Genomic DNA, 19369 nt, shown 5'->3' with positions numbered 1-19369 from the left:
TACCCATACTGAGAAGATAGTGATTCCTGACCCCGTGCTTCACAGCACACGCAATCCCAGATGGACTACGGATCGAATGTGAAGGGTGTACCAATACAACTGTCGGAGGAAGACTGAAGTGACTGGGTTTTTTTTTTTAAGATTTTATTTATTTATTCGAGAGAAAGAAAGAGAGCACACACGAGTTCGGGTGGTGGGAGAGGGGCAGAGGGAGAAGCAGACTCCGGACTGAGCAGGGAGCACGATGCGGGTCTTGATCCCAGCATCCCGGGATTGCGACCCGAGCTGAAGGCAGAGGCTTAGCAGACTGAGTCACCCAGGTGCCCCCAGAAGTGACTATTTTTACGACTTTGGGCTAGGCAAAGATTTCTCAAACAGAAAACAAAAGGTGCTAATCATAAAAAAAAATCAGTACCGGAATATACTGAAATTAATAATTCATGTGCATTAAAGATGTTATGAAGAGAATGAAAGGCAAACCAAAGAATGAGATAAGAAATATCATATTGTATGTACACATATATTTTTAAGATTTCGTTTTCCTTAAGCAATCGCTTCCCCCAACGTGGGGCTTGAACCTAAACCTTGAGATCAAGTCACGTGCGTCACAGACTGAGCCAGCCAGGTGCCCCAAGAGAAATTTTTAATAGATTTACTTGCCAAGGGACTTGAATCCAGAATATCTAGAGAACCCCTATAAGCCAACAGGACTAGGCCAAGAAAAAGAAATTGTCCAAATGCAAAAACTGGAACTTCCATGAGAGAATCCAGATGGACCATCAACAAAGGAGCTGAACTTCCTTAGTCACCAGGGAAATGCAGACTGGAGCGCTACGTGAGGCCACCGCTCGCTGCCAGAGTGGCCAAAGCAAAAGGGAAGGGAGTAGCTGGTGTTGGCAAGAGTAGGGAGCAGCTAGAACGCCCACATCGTGCTGGCCGCACCGGGCACCGTCCCTCCGGGCAGCTCCTTGGGGCCGCCTGCCAGACCCGCACGCATGACTCAGCACAGCACGGTGTACACAGGGCTTTTTTTTTTTTTTAAGACTTATTTGAGAGAGAGAGAGCAAAACCGGGGTGGGGGGGGAGGCAGAAGGAGAGGGAGACAAGCAGACTCCCTGCTGAGTGGGGAGCCCAATGCGGGGTTTGATCCCACGACCCCAAGACCATTTCCTGAGCTGAAATCAAGAGTCAGATGCCCCACTGACTGAGCCACCCAGGCGCCCCCAGTGTATGCATTTCACCAAATTCAAGAGCATTCATAGCAGCACTACTTGTAATAGTCTGACCTAGAAAAAATATAAATGTCTATAAATAGCAGGATGAATTAATTACAGTTGGGAATGCATTTCAACAACGTGTAAGAAACAAAAGCAAGCCACGTATCAAAACTAACATCAAAGCAAGTTAAAAAACCCATTGAGGGGCGCCTGGTGGCTCAGTCGTTGGGCGTCTGCCTTCAGCTCAGGTCATGATCTCAGGGTCTTGGGATTCAGCCCCGCATCGGGCTCCTTGCTCAGCAGGGAGCCTGCTTCTCTCCCACTTCCCCCTGCTTGTGTTCCTTCTCTCCCTTTGTCTCTCTCCATCAAATAAATAAATAAAATTTAAAAAACAAAAACAAAATAAAAAACCAATTGATGTTATTCACCACTTTAATAGTACTAAGGAGAAAAAGCTTATGATAACCTCTAGATGCAAAAAAAAGGTTTTTTTGAGAAAATTCACTACATACAATACAAATTCTTGGTAATAATTAGAAACAAACTTCTTTAACATGCTAGAGTGTCCATACATTTATATCTATACTTATATCATATCTATAACTTTATGAAGACCTAGAAAAATGTCAATATAAGTAAGGAAATGTTAAAACCATTCTCTTTGAGCACCTGCCTTTGGCTCAGGTTGTGAGCTTGGGTCCTGGGATCGAGTCCCGCATCGGGATCCCTGCTCAGTGGGGAACCTGTTTCTCCTGCCACTCTGCCTACTTGTGCTTTCTCTCTCTCTCTCTCTCAATTAAATAAAATCTTTTTCTAAAAATTCACTTTAAGTCAGGTATTCAACAATAATACCCAACACTTTATAGGAGGGTCTCACCAATACAACATGACAAGACAAAGAAATTACAGACAACAAGATTGCAATGGAAGACGTAAAGCTATCTGCACATGACATGCAATTACTCACATAGAAAATTCAGAAGAATATACATCCAAATTATTAGAAATAATGAGGTTACGGCATCAGGGAAATACAAATCAAAACCACAATGAGATCCGACCTCACACCAGTCAGAATGGCTAAAATTAACAAGTCAGAAAATGACAGGTGTCAGTGAGGATGCGGAGAGAGGGGAACTCTCCTACACTGTTGATAGGAATGCAAGCTGGTGCAGCCCATCTGGAAAACAGCATGGAGGTTCCTCAAACAGTTGAAAATAGAGCCACCCTATGACCCAGGAATCACACTACTGGGTATTTATCCTAAAGATACAAACGTAGTGCTCCAAAGGGGCATGTGCACCCAAATATTTATAGAAACAATGTCCACAATAGCCAAACTATGGAAAGAACCTATATGTCCAACAACAGATGAATGGATAAAGAAGATGTGGTTCATATATACAATGGAATACTATGTAGTCATCAAAAGAAATGAAATCTTGCCATTTGCAATGATGTGGATGGAACTAGAGGGTATTATGCTGAGCGAAATAAGTCAATCAGAGAAAGACAATTACAACATGATCTCCCTGACATAAGGAATTTGAGAGGAAGGGCAGGAGGTTGTGGGGGGTAGGGAAGGAAAAAATGAAACAAGATGGGATCGGGAGGGAGACAAACCATAAGAGACTCTTAATCTCACAAAACAAACTGAGGGTAGGGGGGTAGGGAGAGGGTGGTTGGGTTATGGACGTCGGGGAGGGTCTGGGCTCTGGTGAGCGCCGTGAACTGTGTAAGCCCGACGATTCACAGACTGCGCCCCTGGGGCTAATAATACATTATATGTTAATAAAAAATAAAAAATTATTTTAAAATAATGAGTTTAGAAATGTGGCAGTATAAAAAATTAAAATACAAACATCATTGCATTCTACACACCAGCAGCAAGCGATGATATAGAGATGACACTATGTGAGGTACTATGAAGATGTCAAGGAACTAAGAATAAATCTAATAAAAGATGTATATGATACTTTATGATGTATTAATTTGTCGATTTCCCCCAAAATGACCTAGGGATTCAATGCAAGTCCATCCAAAATCACAATAGGACTAGCTGTGGACTCCGATAAAAACAATCATGATGTTTATATAGAAGGAAATGAGTCAAGCAGGACCATAACCCTCATCTAAAGAGAGGCAACCTGCCGCCCAGATGTGGAGACAGCGCGGCACTGGTGCAGGGGTGCAAAGTCACCTGTGGACCAGACTAGAGACTCCAGAGATGGACCCACACTGGTGCACAAAGCAGGAAAGAAAGGGACTTTTCAACAAATAAATGGAAAAGGTAGTTGTCCCTATGGACAAAGATAAAATTTGATTCTTATCATACCATATTCAAAAATCAACTCCAGATAGGCTAGGACTTATACGTCAAAGACAATTTTGGAACTCTTAGTAATACATGTAGGTAAATAATAGTTTAAACCTCAAGGTAAGGAAAATTTTCTTTTTTTTCAAGATTTTATTTATTTATTTGGCAGAGAGAGAGAGGGAGAGAGAGACAGCAAGAAGAAGGAAGGGGAGCGGCAGGCAGAGGGAGAACAGACTCCTGCTGAGCAGGGAGCCCCAAGTGGGACTCCATCCCAGGACACTTAATTTAACTTAAGGCAGGCGCTTAACCAATTGAGCCACCCAGACATCCCAGGAAAAACTTAAGACAAAAATAGCACTGACTAAAAAAAATACTGATAACTTCGGCCACACTAAAATCACAATTTTCATCAAAAGATAGTTTTTAAAAACTGAAAATACAGGGTGCCTGGGTGGCTCAGTCAGTTAAGCATCTGCCTTTGGCTTGGGTCATGATCCTGGGGTCCTGGGATCAAGCCCCACAGGGGGTATAAGGGTGCCAGAGATGGGTGAATGTATATCACTGTTTGGTTCTAATTATGTTTTTTTTTTTAAGATTTTATTTATTTATTGGAGAGAGAGAGAGAGAAGGCATGAGCACGCAGAGGGGAAGAAGCAGAGCGAGAAGCAGACTCCCGGCTGAGCAGGGAGCACAATGTAGCGCTCTTTCCCAGGACACTGGGATCATGACCTGAGCCTGAAAGCAGACGCTTAGCCAGTTGAGCCACCCAGACGCCCCCTAATTATGTTTTTAAAACTACCTGAAAGTGGGCCATGTACGGACAAACAATGAAACTATGCCATGAACCAAGGATTACGACTTACCAGAGTATGTGCACCCAAGATCCAGTGAAACGAGAAAAATGAAGTAATTAAAGTTCTGTACAGTATAATAAAATAAGAAAAAGATATAAAATGTGCAATGATAGCAAAGAAAAAGAAAACTCTTCAGATGATATAATTGTGTATATGAAAAATCCAAAATAATTTTCAAATATATTAATAAATTGATGGAAATGTTAGCCAGAAGCCTGGATTAAAAAGAAATTGATCCACAAAAATCAATTCCATTTCTATCAACCAGCCACAATTTGTCAAAGAAATACAAATTTTGATACTACTTATCATAGAAGAAAAAATAGAACACATATAAGACTAAATCTAACTTCCAAAAAAGTATAAGACCATCACAAAGAAAACTGTAGGAATTTACTGAAAGACACTAAAAGATAAGTAAATGGAGAGATATACCACGTTCATAGATGATAAGACTCAATAATGTAAAGAAGTCCATTCTCCTTAAACTGATACATGAATTTAATTTCAATAACAATTTTTTTAATTTTAACTTTTTTGATGTGTCTTGACAACCTGGTTCTACAACTTGAATGAAAGTGTAAGGGGTCAAGAACAGCCGAGTCGTTTCCAAGGAAGAAAAGCAAGATTGTGGGACTTGCCTAACCAGCATAAAGATATCCTATAAAGCTATAGTAACAAAGACATCATGTCATTGGCCAAGGGCAAGGAACAGACCAGCGGAGCAGACCGGGAAGTCCAGAGATACCGTATGTGCAATGGGTGGGGGAGGGGCTTTCCACAGTTGGGTACCCCTGCAACACTGCGATAGGACCTCCTGTCACACCACAGGCAAATTAGCTCCAGGAGCATTAGAGACTGAAAAGCAGGAGCAGCAGCACTTCTAGGAGAAGCTGCTGGAGATTATTTTCATGACCTCAGGGTAAGGCTATAAGGCATAAAAGTCTCCAACCATAGAGGGAAAAGTTGACCAGCTTAAGTTTATTAAAATTAAGGGGGATTTACATCCAAAGGGACCATAAATGAGCAAAAGACACATCACACAGTGGGGGACAGTATTTGTAAGAGTCAACTGAAAAAGGAGAATCCAGAGTTGACGTTGCTCCCACAAATCCAAAAGCGACAGACCCGTGAGTCTGAGGACAAATGGACAAAAGGTTCGAGTGGGCAGTGCTTAGGAGAGGAAAAGTAAATGGCCAACACATGTCTGAAAATAGGCCATTTTATTGGTCAGCGGAGAAAGGCAAAGGAGTCCCACGGCGCTGTGTCCAGAGGCCTTAGGGTGTCTCTCAACGCCCAGGGCTGGCCACAGCCGGGCGATGGCCGTCGGGGAGTGCAGTCCAAGGGCACCCCCGTTAGCCACGCCTACACGGCTCAGTGGACCAGGTCCAACAGCCCCACCCCACAGGATCATGTCCACGTGCAATCTGTGAATGTGACATGATTTAGACATAGTCATCGCAGGTGGCATCGAGTTAAGCTGTCACACTGGAGGGAGGAGGGCAGGCCCCAATCTAACAGTGGTGTCCTTCTGAGACCGAAATTTGGACACAGAGGCTCAAAGGAGGAGCACCGTGTGAAGACGGGGCAGAGCCTGGGGAGGCACTCTACAAGCCAAGGGACACCAGGGATGGCCAGTGGTCACCAGAAGCTGGAAAAGACAAGGAGGGACTCTTCCCCACAGCCTTGGAGAGCGTGGCACTGCCAATACCATGATTCCAGACTTCGGGCTCCAGAATTCGCAAGAATACATTTCCGTCTTTCAGCCCCACCCCGTCAGTGCTGCTCTGTGACAACCCCTGAGCCCCCCATCAACGTTTCACTCCTAGGAAGATGCCCGTCGAGAGCCGCACAGTGTGTTATGAAAAGTACATGGTGTTTTCCTAACAGCAAAAACACCCTGGAAATCGTCCTCACAAAGGCAAGCTGTTGAGCGGTGGGGCTGGCCAGCCGCCACGACAGAGCAGACACAAGGCGAGGAAAGAAGGCGGGACAAGGGATGTCCTCCGAGGGTGCCGCCAGCTCTGAAGGCATGTGCTCCCGTAGCCCGAGCCCAGAGCCCACGCCTCTGGAGGCGGTCTGTGTGCCTCCACCCAACAAACACTCACTGACCCCGGCCACGTGTCATGCACAGCCCCAGGTGCTGCGGTGAGCACAGCGTCAGGGACCTACGCTCTAGGAGACACAGAGGGACAGGCTGCAAACAGATGGGGGCGGTGGGGGGACAAAGAGGTTGGTGCCAGGGAGGGAGGTGAGGAGAAAAGGAGGGAAGGAGGGAGGAAGGGCGCAGGAGAGAGAAAGAGACGAGCCCCAGGCAGGTGGAGGGAACACGGTGTGTTTGAGGAGGCAAATGTCCCGGGGCAGAACCAGCGGGGGGTTTGGGGGAGGCCTGGCTCATGCCTTTTCATTGCACAGACTCTCGGGCCACCACTGGGTGCCAGACGCCTCTAGAGGCGCACTGAGGTTCAGACGGCAGGGTCACCCCCAGAGCCTTGGGGGCCCCCCACACCTGTCCACCTGTGCTCTGAGCCCAGGCCCAGGACAGGCTCCCAGGCTGCGCACGGTCAGCTCCTTCAGGAACTTCAGACAACTGAAGGCAAGAGCCCAGGGATCGCTGGCGCCTGCCCTTGGCACCTGGCACCGTTCGATCCCCCATGAGCATTAGGTCACGTGAGGAGCGAGACAGTCTGTCACCCACCCCGTCCCGTGAGGGGTCCCTACCACTGCCGCAGGAGTCCCACCGTCCCCACAGCCCGGCCAGTCCCAGGATGGGGCCAGGGTGCCCCCGAGCCCGCTCTGAGCTCAGGCTGATGCCCACATGGGGACCCGCTCCCTGCCTGGGGTGCAGGCCGCCCCCAGCAGACCCTGCGCTGGTACCTGGCGGTTTGGGCGGCTGGAGCAGGGCGCCCTCCGCCGTCTTCACGCTGGGAAGCGCCGATGGCAGCGAGGGCTCGTTCGGTATCTTCGGATCCGAGGGTCTGCCGGACTCAGCGTTGGTCGGACCAGTTTTCGGGGCCCTGCTGTCTACGTGCTGCAAGTTACAAGGGGGGAACTCGAGCTTCCCGACCGACGGGGCGGTGGCGGACCGGGCTTTGCAGCTCCTGGCGGCGGCCCCCCACAGGGGCGCGGGAAAGGTGCGGGGACAGGCCTGCGCCTCTTTCAGCCTCAGGTCTTGCTGCGGCGCCGTGGCGGGGGCCCCCAGAGGCGGGCTGGGCATGGCCGAGGGGCACCTCACTTTCAGGGGCTGAATGTCCAGGAGGGAGGACGGAAGATTCGCGCTGGAGGTGGGTGGCGCCTGCTTCCTGGCTCTCCTCACGCTGACGCCCTCCACGCACAGGTCGGACCCGTGCAAGGGGGGCAGCTCCACGGCAGGCTAGGCAGAGGAGGGTGCGCTGGCCCAGTCGCCCAGAGCCCGGCGCCTCCTCCCTGTGTCTGCCACGGCCTGCAGAGGCCTGGCGAGAAGCCTGGGCCTCCCTTCCCTGGGGCTGGGCAGTCCCCCAGCTCCCTCCCCCAGAGAGGCCCAGGCACACGGTACTCCATGGAACCAGAGTCCCCAGCAAAGTGACCACCCAGCCCTGCCGCCTGGCCTGCAGGAAGGCTCCCAATAGGGACTAGGCGCAGGACCTCTGAAGGAGGACACCATTTTCCCCAGGCGGGAGGAGGGAGGACACAACAGGTCTGGAAAGGAACACCCTAGATTCTGAGCCTGGACGCCATGGACCTCCCAGCAGCAGTCCAGGCAGGGGGGCCTCCCCACCTGGTGGCCACAGAGCTGGGGGTGGCTGGGGAGGATAGGGAGTAGAGCAGAGTGGTGAAGGCGGCTGGGCCGGGGGCAGTCCCAGGAGGGGTGGGGGGGGTAGTCCAGGGGCACCAGAGCCACTGGCTGCTGTCTTTGCCTGAAGCAGCTACAGCCCCCACCGGCGGGACCAGGCGCCCGCCCCTCCCCCCTCAGCACTGTGCCCCCCCACCCCGCGCCGGGCCCGCGCGGCCCCCAGCACTGCGCCCCCGCACCTGTCTCCATAGCAGCTCAAAGTTGCCGATGTCGCAGCTGCGGTCCGCCCTGCGGTCCAGCACCACCTTGATGGTGTCCTCCTGCACCTGCGCGCACAGCTGGGCCGTGACGGGCGTGGACGGGTGCATGGTGGGGCTGGAGTTGATCTCGATGAGCCAGGGCTGGAAGTCGCGGCCCAGGACGAAGTCGGCCCCGTACAGCTCAAAGCTGTTCTTGCGCGGCTCCACGCGGTCCTGGGCCGCGCGCATGGTGTTGGTGACGGCCCGCTTCATGGCGGGGTAGATGACGCCCACCCACACAGCCCCGCGGCCCCGCTTCTGCAGGTACTCCCGGAACCTGGTGCTGGTCCACATATTGTGGTAGGGCAGCAGGGGGCTGCGGTCCTTGTCGTTCTTGAGGTGCTTCTGGATGGAGTTGTTGCACAGGTGGATGGCACTGCACGGGGCAAGTGCGGTCAGGCCTGCGCCTCCTGGGGCTCTGGCACCGCGCCCCCGTCCCCGCCCCGGACCTCCACGCGCTGCGCCCGGGACTCAGTCTCCACCTGGGAGACCCGTGACCCCTATCCCGGACGGCGGCCCCGGACGGCGAGACCCAATCTCCAGAACACTTATGCCACCACCTATGCGCATGCCCGCCGGACATCTCCCCCGAGACCCCACCCCTGCGGACCCTCTGCCCCCACAGAACCCCCAAGTCACAGCTAACCCCGCCCCCAGAGACTCTGCTCTCGAGACCCCGCCCCCCCCACCGCAGGGTGGCTGCAGGAGGGGCTCTGATAGCTCGGGTCCTCGGGAAGTAACGCCTCCCAGAGCCTCAGTTTCCCCATCTGCACCGGGCAATAGAGATGTGGCTCTTGAAGAGCTGGTCTGGTGAGACAAAGTGAGAAAGTCTTTGTGAAACGAATTAATCAATTTGCACTCTTGCCTTGTGCCAAACCTGTTTTGAAACAACCACGAGATGAGCCATGTGGCTCTGGGTGGTAAGACGTGTCCCTGTGACCCTGGAGAGGTCGTACTTCCAGAGGACAGAAGGGCCTTGTGACTGGAGACAGCGGAATTAGGGTAGTGGGCCCCAGAGCCAGCATGGCACTCCCTCCATTAACTCCGGCCGCTGCATAGACAGCCGGGCTGTGTCCGCTCAGAATGATTCAGGGACTCTCCTGCCTGCCTGGGGGGAGGATTATGGTCCCAGATGGAGAAATGGGGCTCAGAGAGGGCAAGGGGTTTGGCAAGCACCCCCTCACGGCTTGGTGCATCCGGTGGCCTGGGGTGGGGGGCTGGAGGGGGCTCCTTATGCACAGTGAGGGTCACGCCCCCTCCTCTAGGCCCCCTTGGCCTGGCAGAGACGAACTCACTCGAGGAGCTGCCAGCCAGAGCCACTTGTCCTCAGCAGCCAAGGGTCACTTGCCAGGTGTGACTCTTGGTGTGGCCACAGCCACTAGCCAGGGGGAACACAGTTAACATGCCCAAGGTGTCCGCTGACCATCTCCCAGCCCTATCAATTCTGGGTTGAGCTCAAGAGTTGGATGTTTCACCAACTGAGTCACCCAGATGTCCCCACCTTTCTTGGAAGCAGGCCCCACGCCCAGTGCGTCCTCTCTGCAGGACCCCCCTGCAGTGCTCCTGGTCAAGACGCCAAGGCCCTCAGACCCACGCGGGGCGGGGTGTCACAGGCAGAAGTGGGGAGCCCCTGGTTTGGACAGGCAAGGGGGTTCTCTGCCTCCCTCCCGAGGCTTTGCCGAGTGACCTCACTGTCCGCACCATACCTATGTCCTGCCCACCTGGAGAGCCTGATGAGGCATGGGTTCCCCCACCCCTGACACCCCTTCCTGGACATCTGAGCCTCTGCTCAGCACCTCCGTGGAGCACCCTTCCCAGCACCCTGGCCCCAGGGGCCTTGGGATCTGGGTGCGGCCTTTTCTGCCTCAGGTGCTCCCCACTTCTTGTCCTGCCTGGCACCGCTGGGGTCCTCAGAGGACCCCTCAACTGCCTGCTCAGGACCTGAACATTTCTTCCTCCCCAGCCACCTGCAGGAACCCCGACCCCAGGACTTCTGGGCCTCACAAAGAGTTTGAGGGCTGGCAAGGCAGATGTGCCCCCAAAGGTGCCCCAGAGAGAGCAGGACTGTGCCGCCAGCCGAGGGCACCGCCAAGCTTGGGTGGCTGCGGGTCAGTGTGTGAGCACAGCTGGCCGCTTAGCCCTTCCAGCAGAGGGGGGGCACCCACCACGGAGGGGGCTCTGAACCTGCCGCTTAGATGGGTCATCCCTGGGCCCTGCCTGGCATCTCATGGGCACACGGCACACGGAGCTTTCAGGATTTTCTGGAGACGATACACACGTGTTGGTGTGCAGAGCAGGGTTTTGAAGAACACCAGGCCTGGGCCTGGCCCTCGGGGATGGAGGCCACGTAACCTCCCCAAGCCCACTTCCTCATCAGTGTGTCCGGGGTGGCGGGGGTCAGCAGGCATGGCCCGGCACCCCGCCCCGTCCCGCAGGTGTGGTGGGCACCCACCGTGTCCCCTCACGCCCAGTGGCGTCCAGCTGGCGCTCCCACCGACCTGTCCAGGCTCTCCAGGGAGAAGCGCTGTGTGGAAAAGCGAAGGTAGCTCTCCTTGTAGAACCAGATGGTCAGCGGGTTCCAGTCGGTGACCAGGAACCACTGCCTGATGTCGAACTTGGTGCCGTAGATGAGCAGCGGGGTCTCAATGTACTTCTGCACCACCCACTTGTTGTCCTTGGCAGAGAGGTGGTCGGCCGCCACCAGCTCCAGGATCTCCTCCACGCGGTTCATGCACACGATGTCTGCAAGAGGTCGGCGCTCAGCCCAGGGCGCAGCGCAGCGTCCAGCGTCGGCCCCGGGACCCGGCGTGGCTTTGATCCGGGACCGGGAGGCCACACAGCCGGGTGGCCCCGCAGGGAAGACTTGGCCCTCCTGGGGGAGGCCACAACCGGTGCCGACCCCCAACCTCTCCCACCGGGGAGCCTCCCTCCAGGACTCAGGAGAGGACACAGAATGGAGAGGGGCAGGGATGGGGACCGAGGCATGTTTCAAAGGCGGCCAGCGAGGGGTGGCTGAGCCCCAGCCCCGGCGTGGGGTGAACAGGGGCAGGGAAGCTCTGTGGGCCTCAGGGAGCCAGCAGACGGGGCAGGGGGCAGGCGTCCAGGGGCCCGGAGTCTGGTGCCCGGACTAACAACACGACTACACGTCAGTGCACCCGTTCTGGTCCTCCTCCGCCTCACGGTTCCTTGTCCCCAACTCCCTGGTGAGCAGTGACATCTGAGCAGAGGGGACAGACCTCTCTCTCATCTGTTGGGTCACCACCAGATCCTCCAGCCCTCTCTTTCTCAGCCATGACAACCCTGAAGCCTGGAGGGAATGACATCACAAGATGGTGGGGGTCTTTGGGTGGCCACACGCGAGGAGGGAGCTTTCCCCACAAAAACGACAGTCTCATCTTTTCAGCTGTGAGCTGGGACCTGCTGACCGGAAATGAGAGACACGGCAGAGCAGCAAACCTCAGCAGTCACCCGGGCTCAGAGCAGGAAGGTGCCCGGCCAGCGCCCAGCCACAGCCGGTGCCACAGCCACAACCACAGCTGGCAACACAACCACAGCCGTCACCACAGCCACAGCCAGCATCACAGCCACAGCCACTCCCGGTGCCACAGCCGCAGCCACAGCCGGCATCACAGCCACAGCCGGCATCACAGCCACAACCAAAGCCGGTGTCACAACCACTGCCGGTGTCACAGCCACAGCCGGCGCCACAGCCACAGCCGGCGCCACAACCACAGCCGGCGTCACAGCCACAGCCACAGCCGGCGCCACAGCAACAGCCGGCGCCACAACCACAGCCAGCGTCACAGCCACAGCCACCACCGGTGCCACAGCAACAGCCGGCGCCACAACCACAGCCAGCATCACAGCCACAGCCACAGCCGGTGCCACAGCCACAGCCGGCGCCACAACCACAGCCGGCATCACAGCCACAGCCAGCACCAGTGCCATAGCCACAGCTGGCGTCACAGCCACAGCCGGCGCCACAGCCACAGCCGGCGTCACAGCCACAGCCGGCACCACAGCCCAGCCAGGAAGCCCTGCGTTCGGGTGTGAGCACCGGCAGCTGAGGTGTCTGTGGAGCATTCCTGGGGACGCCGGTGTCTGCCGCGGGAGCAAGGTCAGGCCTGACAGGAGGACGGAGCCGCCGGCAGATGGATGCCTCGTGAGAGAAGCAGGCTCAGGATAGAGCTGATGGAGGGGCAGGGGCCGGACCCCGGAGGGCAGGTGCACAGAGCACAGTGGGCGGAAGGCCGGGAAAGACAGTGTTTCAGGACGGACGCAGCACCATCAGAAAGTAATACATACTTTTTAAAATCATGTAAAAATGAACCACTTAGGAATTAAAACAACAAAAAACTCTTCAAATAATTCAAGGAGAAAATAAAATATCCAAAAAAATTGAAAATCTATTTAGATACTCAGGAAAGTGGGAACGTCGCCTGACAGAAGCAAGCTGGCGCGGCCGGGAGGGCCATCTCCAGCGGGACGGCCCAGACCGAAGACTCTTACCGTTGCACAAGAGAGACTGGAAGTTAATAGGCATTAAAGTCAGAGCCCATGGGGAAAACACCCTCACAGGAAACTGGAAAACCGCAGCCTTAGGTTGGTTCTTTGGAAACCCAAAATAAGATTCTCTAACCTTGAAATCCCTGTCTTAGAAAGAACACACAGCATTCGCCGTTGGGAGTAAAGAGGACACACGGGACAAGGAGCGGCCCCTGAGCCCATCGAACAAAGACCACACACAGCAGGTGCGTTCCTCGGGGAGGGGCCTCCAGGAGAACCGGAGCCCATGGGTGAGTGAGGAGTGGGAATCCCGCTGTTGCCCGAGTCCGAGTCCTCCGTCCTTCTCAGCAGCGAGGGCCAGCGGGCTGCCAAGGCCGGGCAAGGCAATATGAAAAGAACAGAATGGCCCAGTTTAACTTGGGAACAACATCCCGGCTCGTTGGCCACCTCGGCCCTGCACGGAGCCCCGGGCCATGCACCTGCGCCTGGGTGCGCCCGCCGCGCTCCAGGGCCGCTGGTGGGCGCTTCGCACGCTGCGCCCGGCCTAACTCACCTCGGCCCCGGGACTTGGCCGCCGGCTTTATGATCCAGATGTTTCGAAGCCCGTCGATCTCCGTCTGCGGGTTCACGGACGTGATTTTGTTCAGCAGAGCCTGGCACTGCGAGAAGTGGTTTCTCGAGCTGGAGATGAAGGCGTCACCGCTGCAAAGCAAGATCCAGAGAGCCCTGAGAGGTCGCGAGGCCGCACGGGGCAAGCGTGGGGCAAGCACGTCCCCCCGCCCCGCTCTGGGGCCCGCTCTCTGCAGTGTTTGTCCGCGAGCAGTAAAGCTGCAGCAGCCGGCTCTGTTAGGCTCAGCGCTCTTCGTGAGCTAGTTAAGAAATCTTTGCCCTCTTTGTGGTCAGAAGACACACGCCAGTGTTCTCCTTTTCTATGGATTGCCCATATCATGTGATACATCTTGAATTAATCTTTGTGTATTTAGAAGACAGGATTCAAGACACACCTTTTTGGTTCACAAGGATGCTGACTGCTCAAGCGTCGTTTAGGACAAGGAGTAACCCTTCCTAGGGGTTGGTCGTAAGTGACCACATGTGGGAAGCTCCATCTCTAGAGGCTGTCCCGGGGTACTGTCTGGTAGTGCCCAGTGGCCCAGGGCTGCCCTCTCTGGATTAGGTGCACTTATAATAGGTCTTGAAATGGGGTAGGAGTTCTCTGATTTTGTTTTTCTTGATCAAGGTTTTCTAGCTTTTCTTAAATCATTTGTATTTCCAAATAAATTTCAGAATCTGTTTGTCAGTTCCTCCCACTCAAGCCCTGGAGGAAAATCCCTGCCGAGATTCCGACTGCGGTTTCACTGAATCTCTACGTTAGTCTGGAAGGAAAAAACCTCCGTATCACTGAGTTTTCTAATTTATGAACATGGTTTTATTACACACACATACTTCTTAGGTCATTAATTTCTATTTAATTTTATAATGTTCTGTTTAGGGTCTCCAACTTACATTATTCTGTTTTCTGGGTATTTGTTGCTATTTGATGTTATCATAGATGGCACGAGAACTCCATTCTGTGATTGCTGTTAGTAGACAGGAACACAGCGCATTTTTGTATGATGACCTGCTGTCTACTGACTTCACTAAACTCACGTAACTTTCTGTAAGATTTGTAAAATTTTCTATATGCACGATCAGGTCATCAGTAAACAGTTTTGCTTCTTTCTGATTTTATGCCCTTTATTTCTTTTTTTTCTGTGCTATTAAACTAAACAGGGCTTTCAGTCCACACTGAATAGCAGTCGTGAGAGTGGGCATTCTTGTCTCATTCTGATTTCAAGGACAACACTTTCAGTACATACTATTAAGAAATATGTTAGCTTTAGAATTTTTAAAAAGATTTTATTTGTTAATTTGATAGAGCTCGCAAGTAGGCAGAGAGGCAGGCAGAGAGAGAGGGAAGCAGGCTCCCCCTGAGCAGAGAGCCCGATGTGGGGCTCGATTCCAGGACCCTGAGATCATGACCCGAGCCGAAGGCAGAGGCTTTAACCCACTGAGCCATCCAGGTGCCCCAGCTTTAGAATTTTTATATAGAAACTTTTCCAATTAAGGAAGTTCCTTTTTCTAGCTCACTTAAAAAAAAAAAAACAGTTAACATACACAGTATTGAATTTCATCAATGTTTTACATCTATTGAGATGATCTTATTTTTTTTTCTTTACCCTTTTTTTTCTTTACCCTTTAAATGTGACAAAATCTACCAACTGACAATTTTTCAAATTTTTTTTATTGTGGCAAAACACATATAACATAAAATTTACCATCTTACCCATTTCAAGTGTGGGTCAGTACTATCAGGAACACTTATATTGTGCAACTATCACCCCCTCTGTCCCCAGGACGTTTTCATCGTCCCAAACTAAAACTCTGTCCCCATTAAACACTCACTCCCCACCCCTCCTCCAGACCCTGGTACCACCATCAACCTTCCATCTCTGTGATCTCCGCTCTAAACACCTCATATACGTGAAATCAAACAGTTTTGTACTTTTCACTTATACATACTGTCCTCAAGCTTCATCCATGTTAGAGCAGGTGCCAGAACTTGCTTTGTAAGGACGGCTGAGGTCCCGCTGATTAACTTTTGAATGTTAAACCAACTTTGAGTTCATGGAGCTTACATCGGACACGAAGAATGAAAACTGTTTGCATTCGTAGACGACATGTCCTATGTGTAGAAAATCCTAAGGAACATACACACACACACACACACACACACACACACACAGAACAAAGTAGTGGAACTAATAAATGGGTTCAGCAAAGTCACAGGTACAAGATCAGTATAAAAATATCAGTTTAGGGTCGCCTGGGCGGCACAGTCGGGTGAACATCTGGCTCTCGGTTTCAGAGCCATGAGACCGAGCCCGCTCTGGGCCCTGCGTTCCGTGTAGTGTCTGCTTGGCTTCCTCACTCCCTCTGCCCCTCCCAGCTGCTCGCTCGCGCTCTCTCCAAAATAAAGAAAATCTTTTAAAAATCAATTATATTTTTATATTCTGCCAACAAAGAATCCTTAAACAAAATTAAGAAAATAATTTAATTCATAATATTATCAAAAAGAACAAAACACATAAGAATACATTTAACAGGGGTGCCTGGGGGGCTCAGTGGATTGAGCCTCTGCCTTCGGCTCGGGTCATGATCCCAGGGTCTTGGGATCGAGTCCCGCATTGGGCTCTCTGCTTGGCATGAAGTCTGCTTCCCCCTCTCTCTGCCTGCCTCTCTGCCTACTTGTGATCTCTCTCTCTGTGTCAAATAAATAAATGAAATCTTTAAAAAAATGCATTTAACAAAAGAAATGCAAGAACACTGAATGCTATAAAACATTGTTGACATACATGTTAAAAGATCTAATCAAGTGGAGAAATAAATCTGTAGACATTAACACATTTAAAAAAATTTTTTTAGTAGGCTTTCCAGTAAGAGCCCCAAGCTGGGCTTGAACTCTTGACCCTGAGGATCAAAACCTGAGCTGAGATCAAGACTCCAATGCTCAACAGACTGAGCCACCCAGGCGCCCTCACGAAATCAACACATTCTTAAATAACCAATGGATCAAAGTAGAAATCGCAAGGGAAATACTTAGAAACAAATGAAAGTGAAGACACGACACATTAAAACATATGGGATTGCTAGTTGTGCTAAAGGGGGAACTTATAGCTATAAAGGCTTATGTAGAAAACAAGAAAAATCTCAAATCAACCTAACTTTGACACTTAAGAAACTAGAAAAAGAATAAACTAGACCCGGGGCACCTGGGGGGCTCAGTCGTTAAGCATCTGCCTTCGGCTCAGGTCATGTTCCCAGGGTCCTGGGATCAAGTCCCACGTGAGGCTCCCTTCCTGTCAGGAAGCCTGCTTCTCCCACTCCCCCTGCTTGTGTTCCCTCTCTTGCTGTTTCTCTCTGTCAAATAAATAAATAAAACCTTAAAAAAAAATAAACTAGACCCAAAGTTAATAGAATGAAGTAATCAATAAAGATTAAAGCAGAATTAATCAAAATAGAGAAAATTAATTAAACTAAAAGTCGGTTCTTTGAAAAGATCAACAAAATTGACAAACCTTTAGCTCAATGGACTTAGAAGAGAGAGAATACTCAAGTTACCAAAATAAAAAATGATATTGGGGGCATTATTACTGCTTCTACAACATAAAAAAAAGATTATAAGAGAGTACTATGAACAGATGTACACCAATGAATTGGATAACCTAGATGAAATGGACAAATTTCCAAGAAACACTAAACCTACCAAGACTAAATTGTGAAGAAACAGAAAAGGGATTGAATCAGGAATCAAAAATCTCCCAAAAAGAAAAGCCCAGGACCTGACAGCTTCATGGGGGAATTCTATCAAACAATTTGAGAAGAACCATACCTGTCCTTCACAAACTAAGGGAAGAGGAGGAAACACTTCCTAACTCATTCTATGAGGCCCATATCACCCTGATATCAAAGCCAGACAAAGACACTGCAAGAAAAGAAAACTACACACCAACGTCCCTTGTGAACATTGATGCAAACATCCTCAACAAATGCTAGCAAACCAGACTCAGCAGCACGTCAAGGGACGGCCCTCCCTAACCAGCGGGATTTATTCCAGGAGTTCAAGGATGGTTCGACATCTGAAAACCAATTACTGTAATATATCACATTCCAGATGAAGGGATAAAAACCCACATGACCATCTCAATTGATGCAGAAAAGGCACTTGACAAAATTTGACACCCTTTCCTGATAAAAACACCTAAGAAACTAGGAATGAAAGGAAACTACCTCAACATAATAAAGGCCACATATGAAAACCTACAGCAATTACCATACTCAATGGCGAAAGACAGGAAGTTTTCTTTTAAGATTAAGAATCAGACAAGGCACACCAGGCTGGCTCAGTCAGTAAAGCATCAGATTCTTAATCTCAGCGCAGGTCTTGATCTCCAGTCCTGTGCTGGGCTACACATAGGTTGTGGAGGCGACTTAAGAAAAGAAAAACAAAGAATAAGGCAAGAACAGCTACTCTCAACATCCAACAGTGTAAGAGAAGTGCTAGCAGGAGCAATCAGACAAGGAAAAGAAATAAATGGCAGACTGGAAAGGAGAAGTGAAATCTGTTTGCAGATTATATGAATGTATATGCAGAAAACCCTAAAGATACCACCAAAAAACCATGTTACCTCTAGTAAGCGGAGTATGAAGTAGCAAGATACAAAGTCAACGAACAAAAATAAACTGCATTTCTGTACACTAGCAAGGAGCAATCTGAGAAGGAAATTATGAAAGCAATTCCACTCACAATCACACCAGAAATAGTAAAATACTTAGGAATTAACCAAGGAGGGGAAAGGTACAACAAAAACTACAAAAATTGCTGAAAGAAATTACAGAAGACACAAATAAATGGGAACACATCCATGTTTATGGATTAAAAGATTTAATATTGCTTAAGATGGTAATAGTACGCAAAATTACCTACAAATTCAATACAATCCCTATTCAAAATCCCAATGATGTTTTTCACAGACATAGAAACACCCACACCCAAATCCAAACAGACTCTCAGGGAGCCCCAAAGAGCCGAAACAATCTTGAAAAAGATCAAAGTGGGAGGACACACACTTCTTGATTTCAAGACTTACTACAAAGCTACAACAATCAAAACAGAGTGTTACCAGCATGAAGACAGAAGCAAGACCAATGAAACAGAATAGAGATCCCAGAAACAAAGCCTCCCACATACAGTCAAATGACTTTTGACAAGGCTGCCAGTACTATCTGACGGGAAAGGGACAGTCCTTGATACTGGGTATGGTACTGGGAAAACTAGATATCCACAATCAAAAGAATGAATTTGGACCCTTACCTAAAGCCAGGTGCAAACAGTAACTCAAAATGGATCAAAGACCCAAATAGAAAGGCCAAAACCTATGAAAATCTTGAAGAAAACATAGGGCAAAATCTTCAAGATGCCGAATTTCTCGATGATATCTTGGATATGACACCAAAGCACAGACAACAAGAGGAAAAACCACACAGACTGACTTCATGAGAAGGTTTAATGTGCGTGTCTGACGATGCAACCAGCAGAGTAAAAAGGAGATGCCCACAGTGAGAGGGACTGGAAGCTGTGGATCTGACAGGCGGCTGACGTCCAGAACACACAGGGAGCCCCTAAAACCCAGCAACAAGGCAACTCAATTCAAAAATGGGCCAAAGAGGCGCCTGGGTGGCTCAGTGGGTTACGCCTCTGCCTTCGGCTCAGGTCATGATCCCGGGGTCCTGAGATCGAGCCCCAGATCGGGCTCTCTCTCTCTGCTCAGCAGGAAGCCTGCTTCCTCCTCTCTGCCTGCCTCTCT

At 50.8% G+C, this 19369-nt stretch overlaps 1 protein-coding gene across 1 annotated transcript in view; it reads right to left on the bottom strand.

Moving 5' to 3' along the window:
- The window catches only part of TTLL8 (tubulin tyrosine ligase like 8), a 48766-nt gene that overhangs the window by 7580 nt on the left and 21817 nt on the right, over nucleotides 1-19369 (bottom strand). Inside the window, exons 9-12 of the mRNA XM_032882741.1 lie at nucleotides 13519-13667; nucleotides 10958-11201; nucleotides 8400-8835; nucleotides 7266-7761 (exon numbers count right to left, since the gene is read on the bottom strand). Of these exons, the coding sequence (XP_032738632.1) occupies nucleotides 7266-7761; nucleotides 8400-8835; nucleotides 10958-11201; nucleotides 13519-13667 (1325 nt within the window). The remainder of the gene's footprint in view (nucleotides 1-7265; nucleotides 7762-8399; nucleotides 8836-10957; nucleotides 11202-13518; nucleotides 13668-19369) is intronic.

This window comes from Lontra canadensis, unplaced genomic scaffold (genome assembly GCF_010015895.1).
Source record: "Lontra canadensis isolate GAN:19392208 unplaced genomic scaffold, GSC_riverotter_1.0 scaffold84, whole genome shotgun sequence".
Taxonomy (NCBI): Eukaryota; Metazoa; Chordata; class Mammalia; order Carnivora; family Mustelidae; genus Lontra; species Lontra canadensis.
Note: the sequence above shows the minus strand (reverse complement) of the source record. Positions and strands in the feature narration are given on the sequence as shown.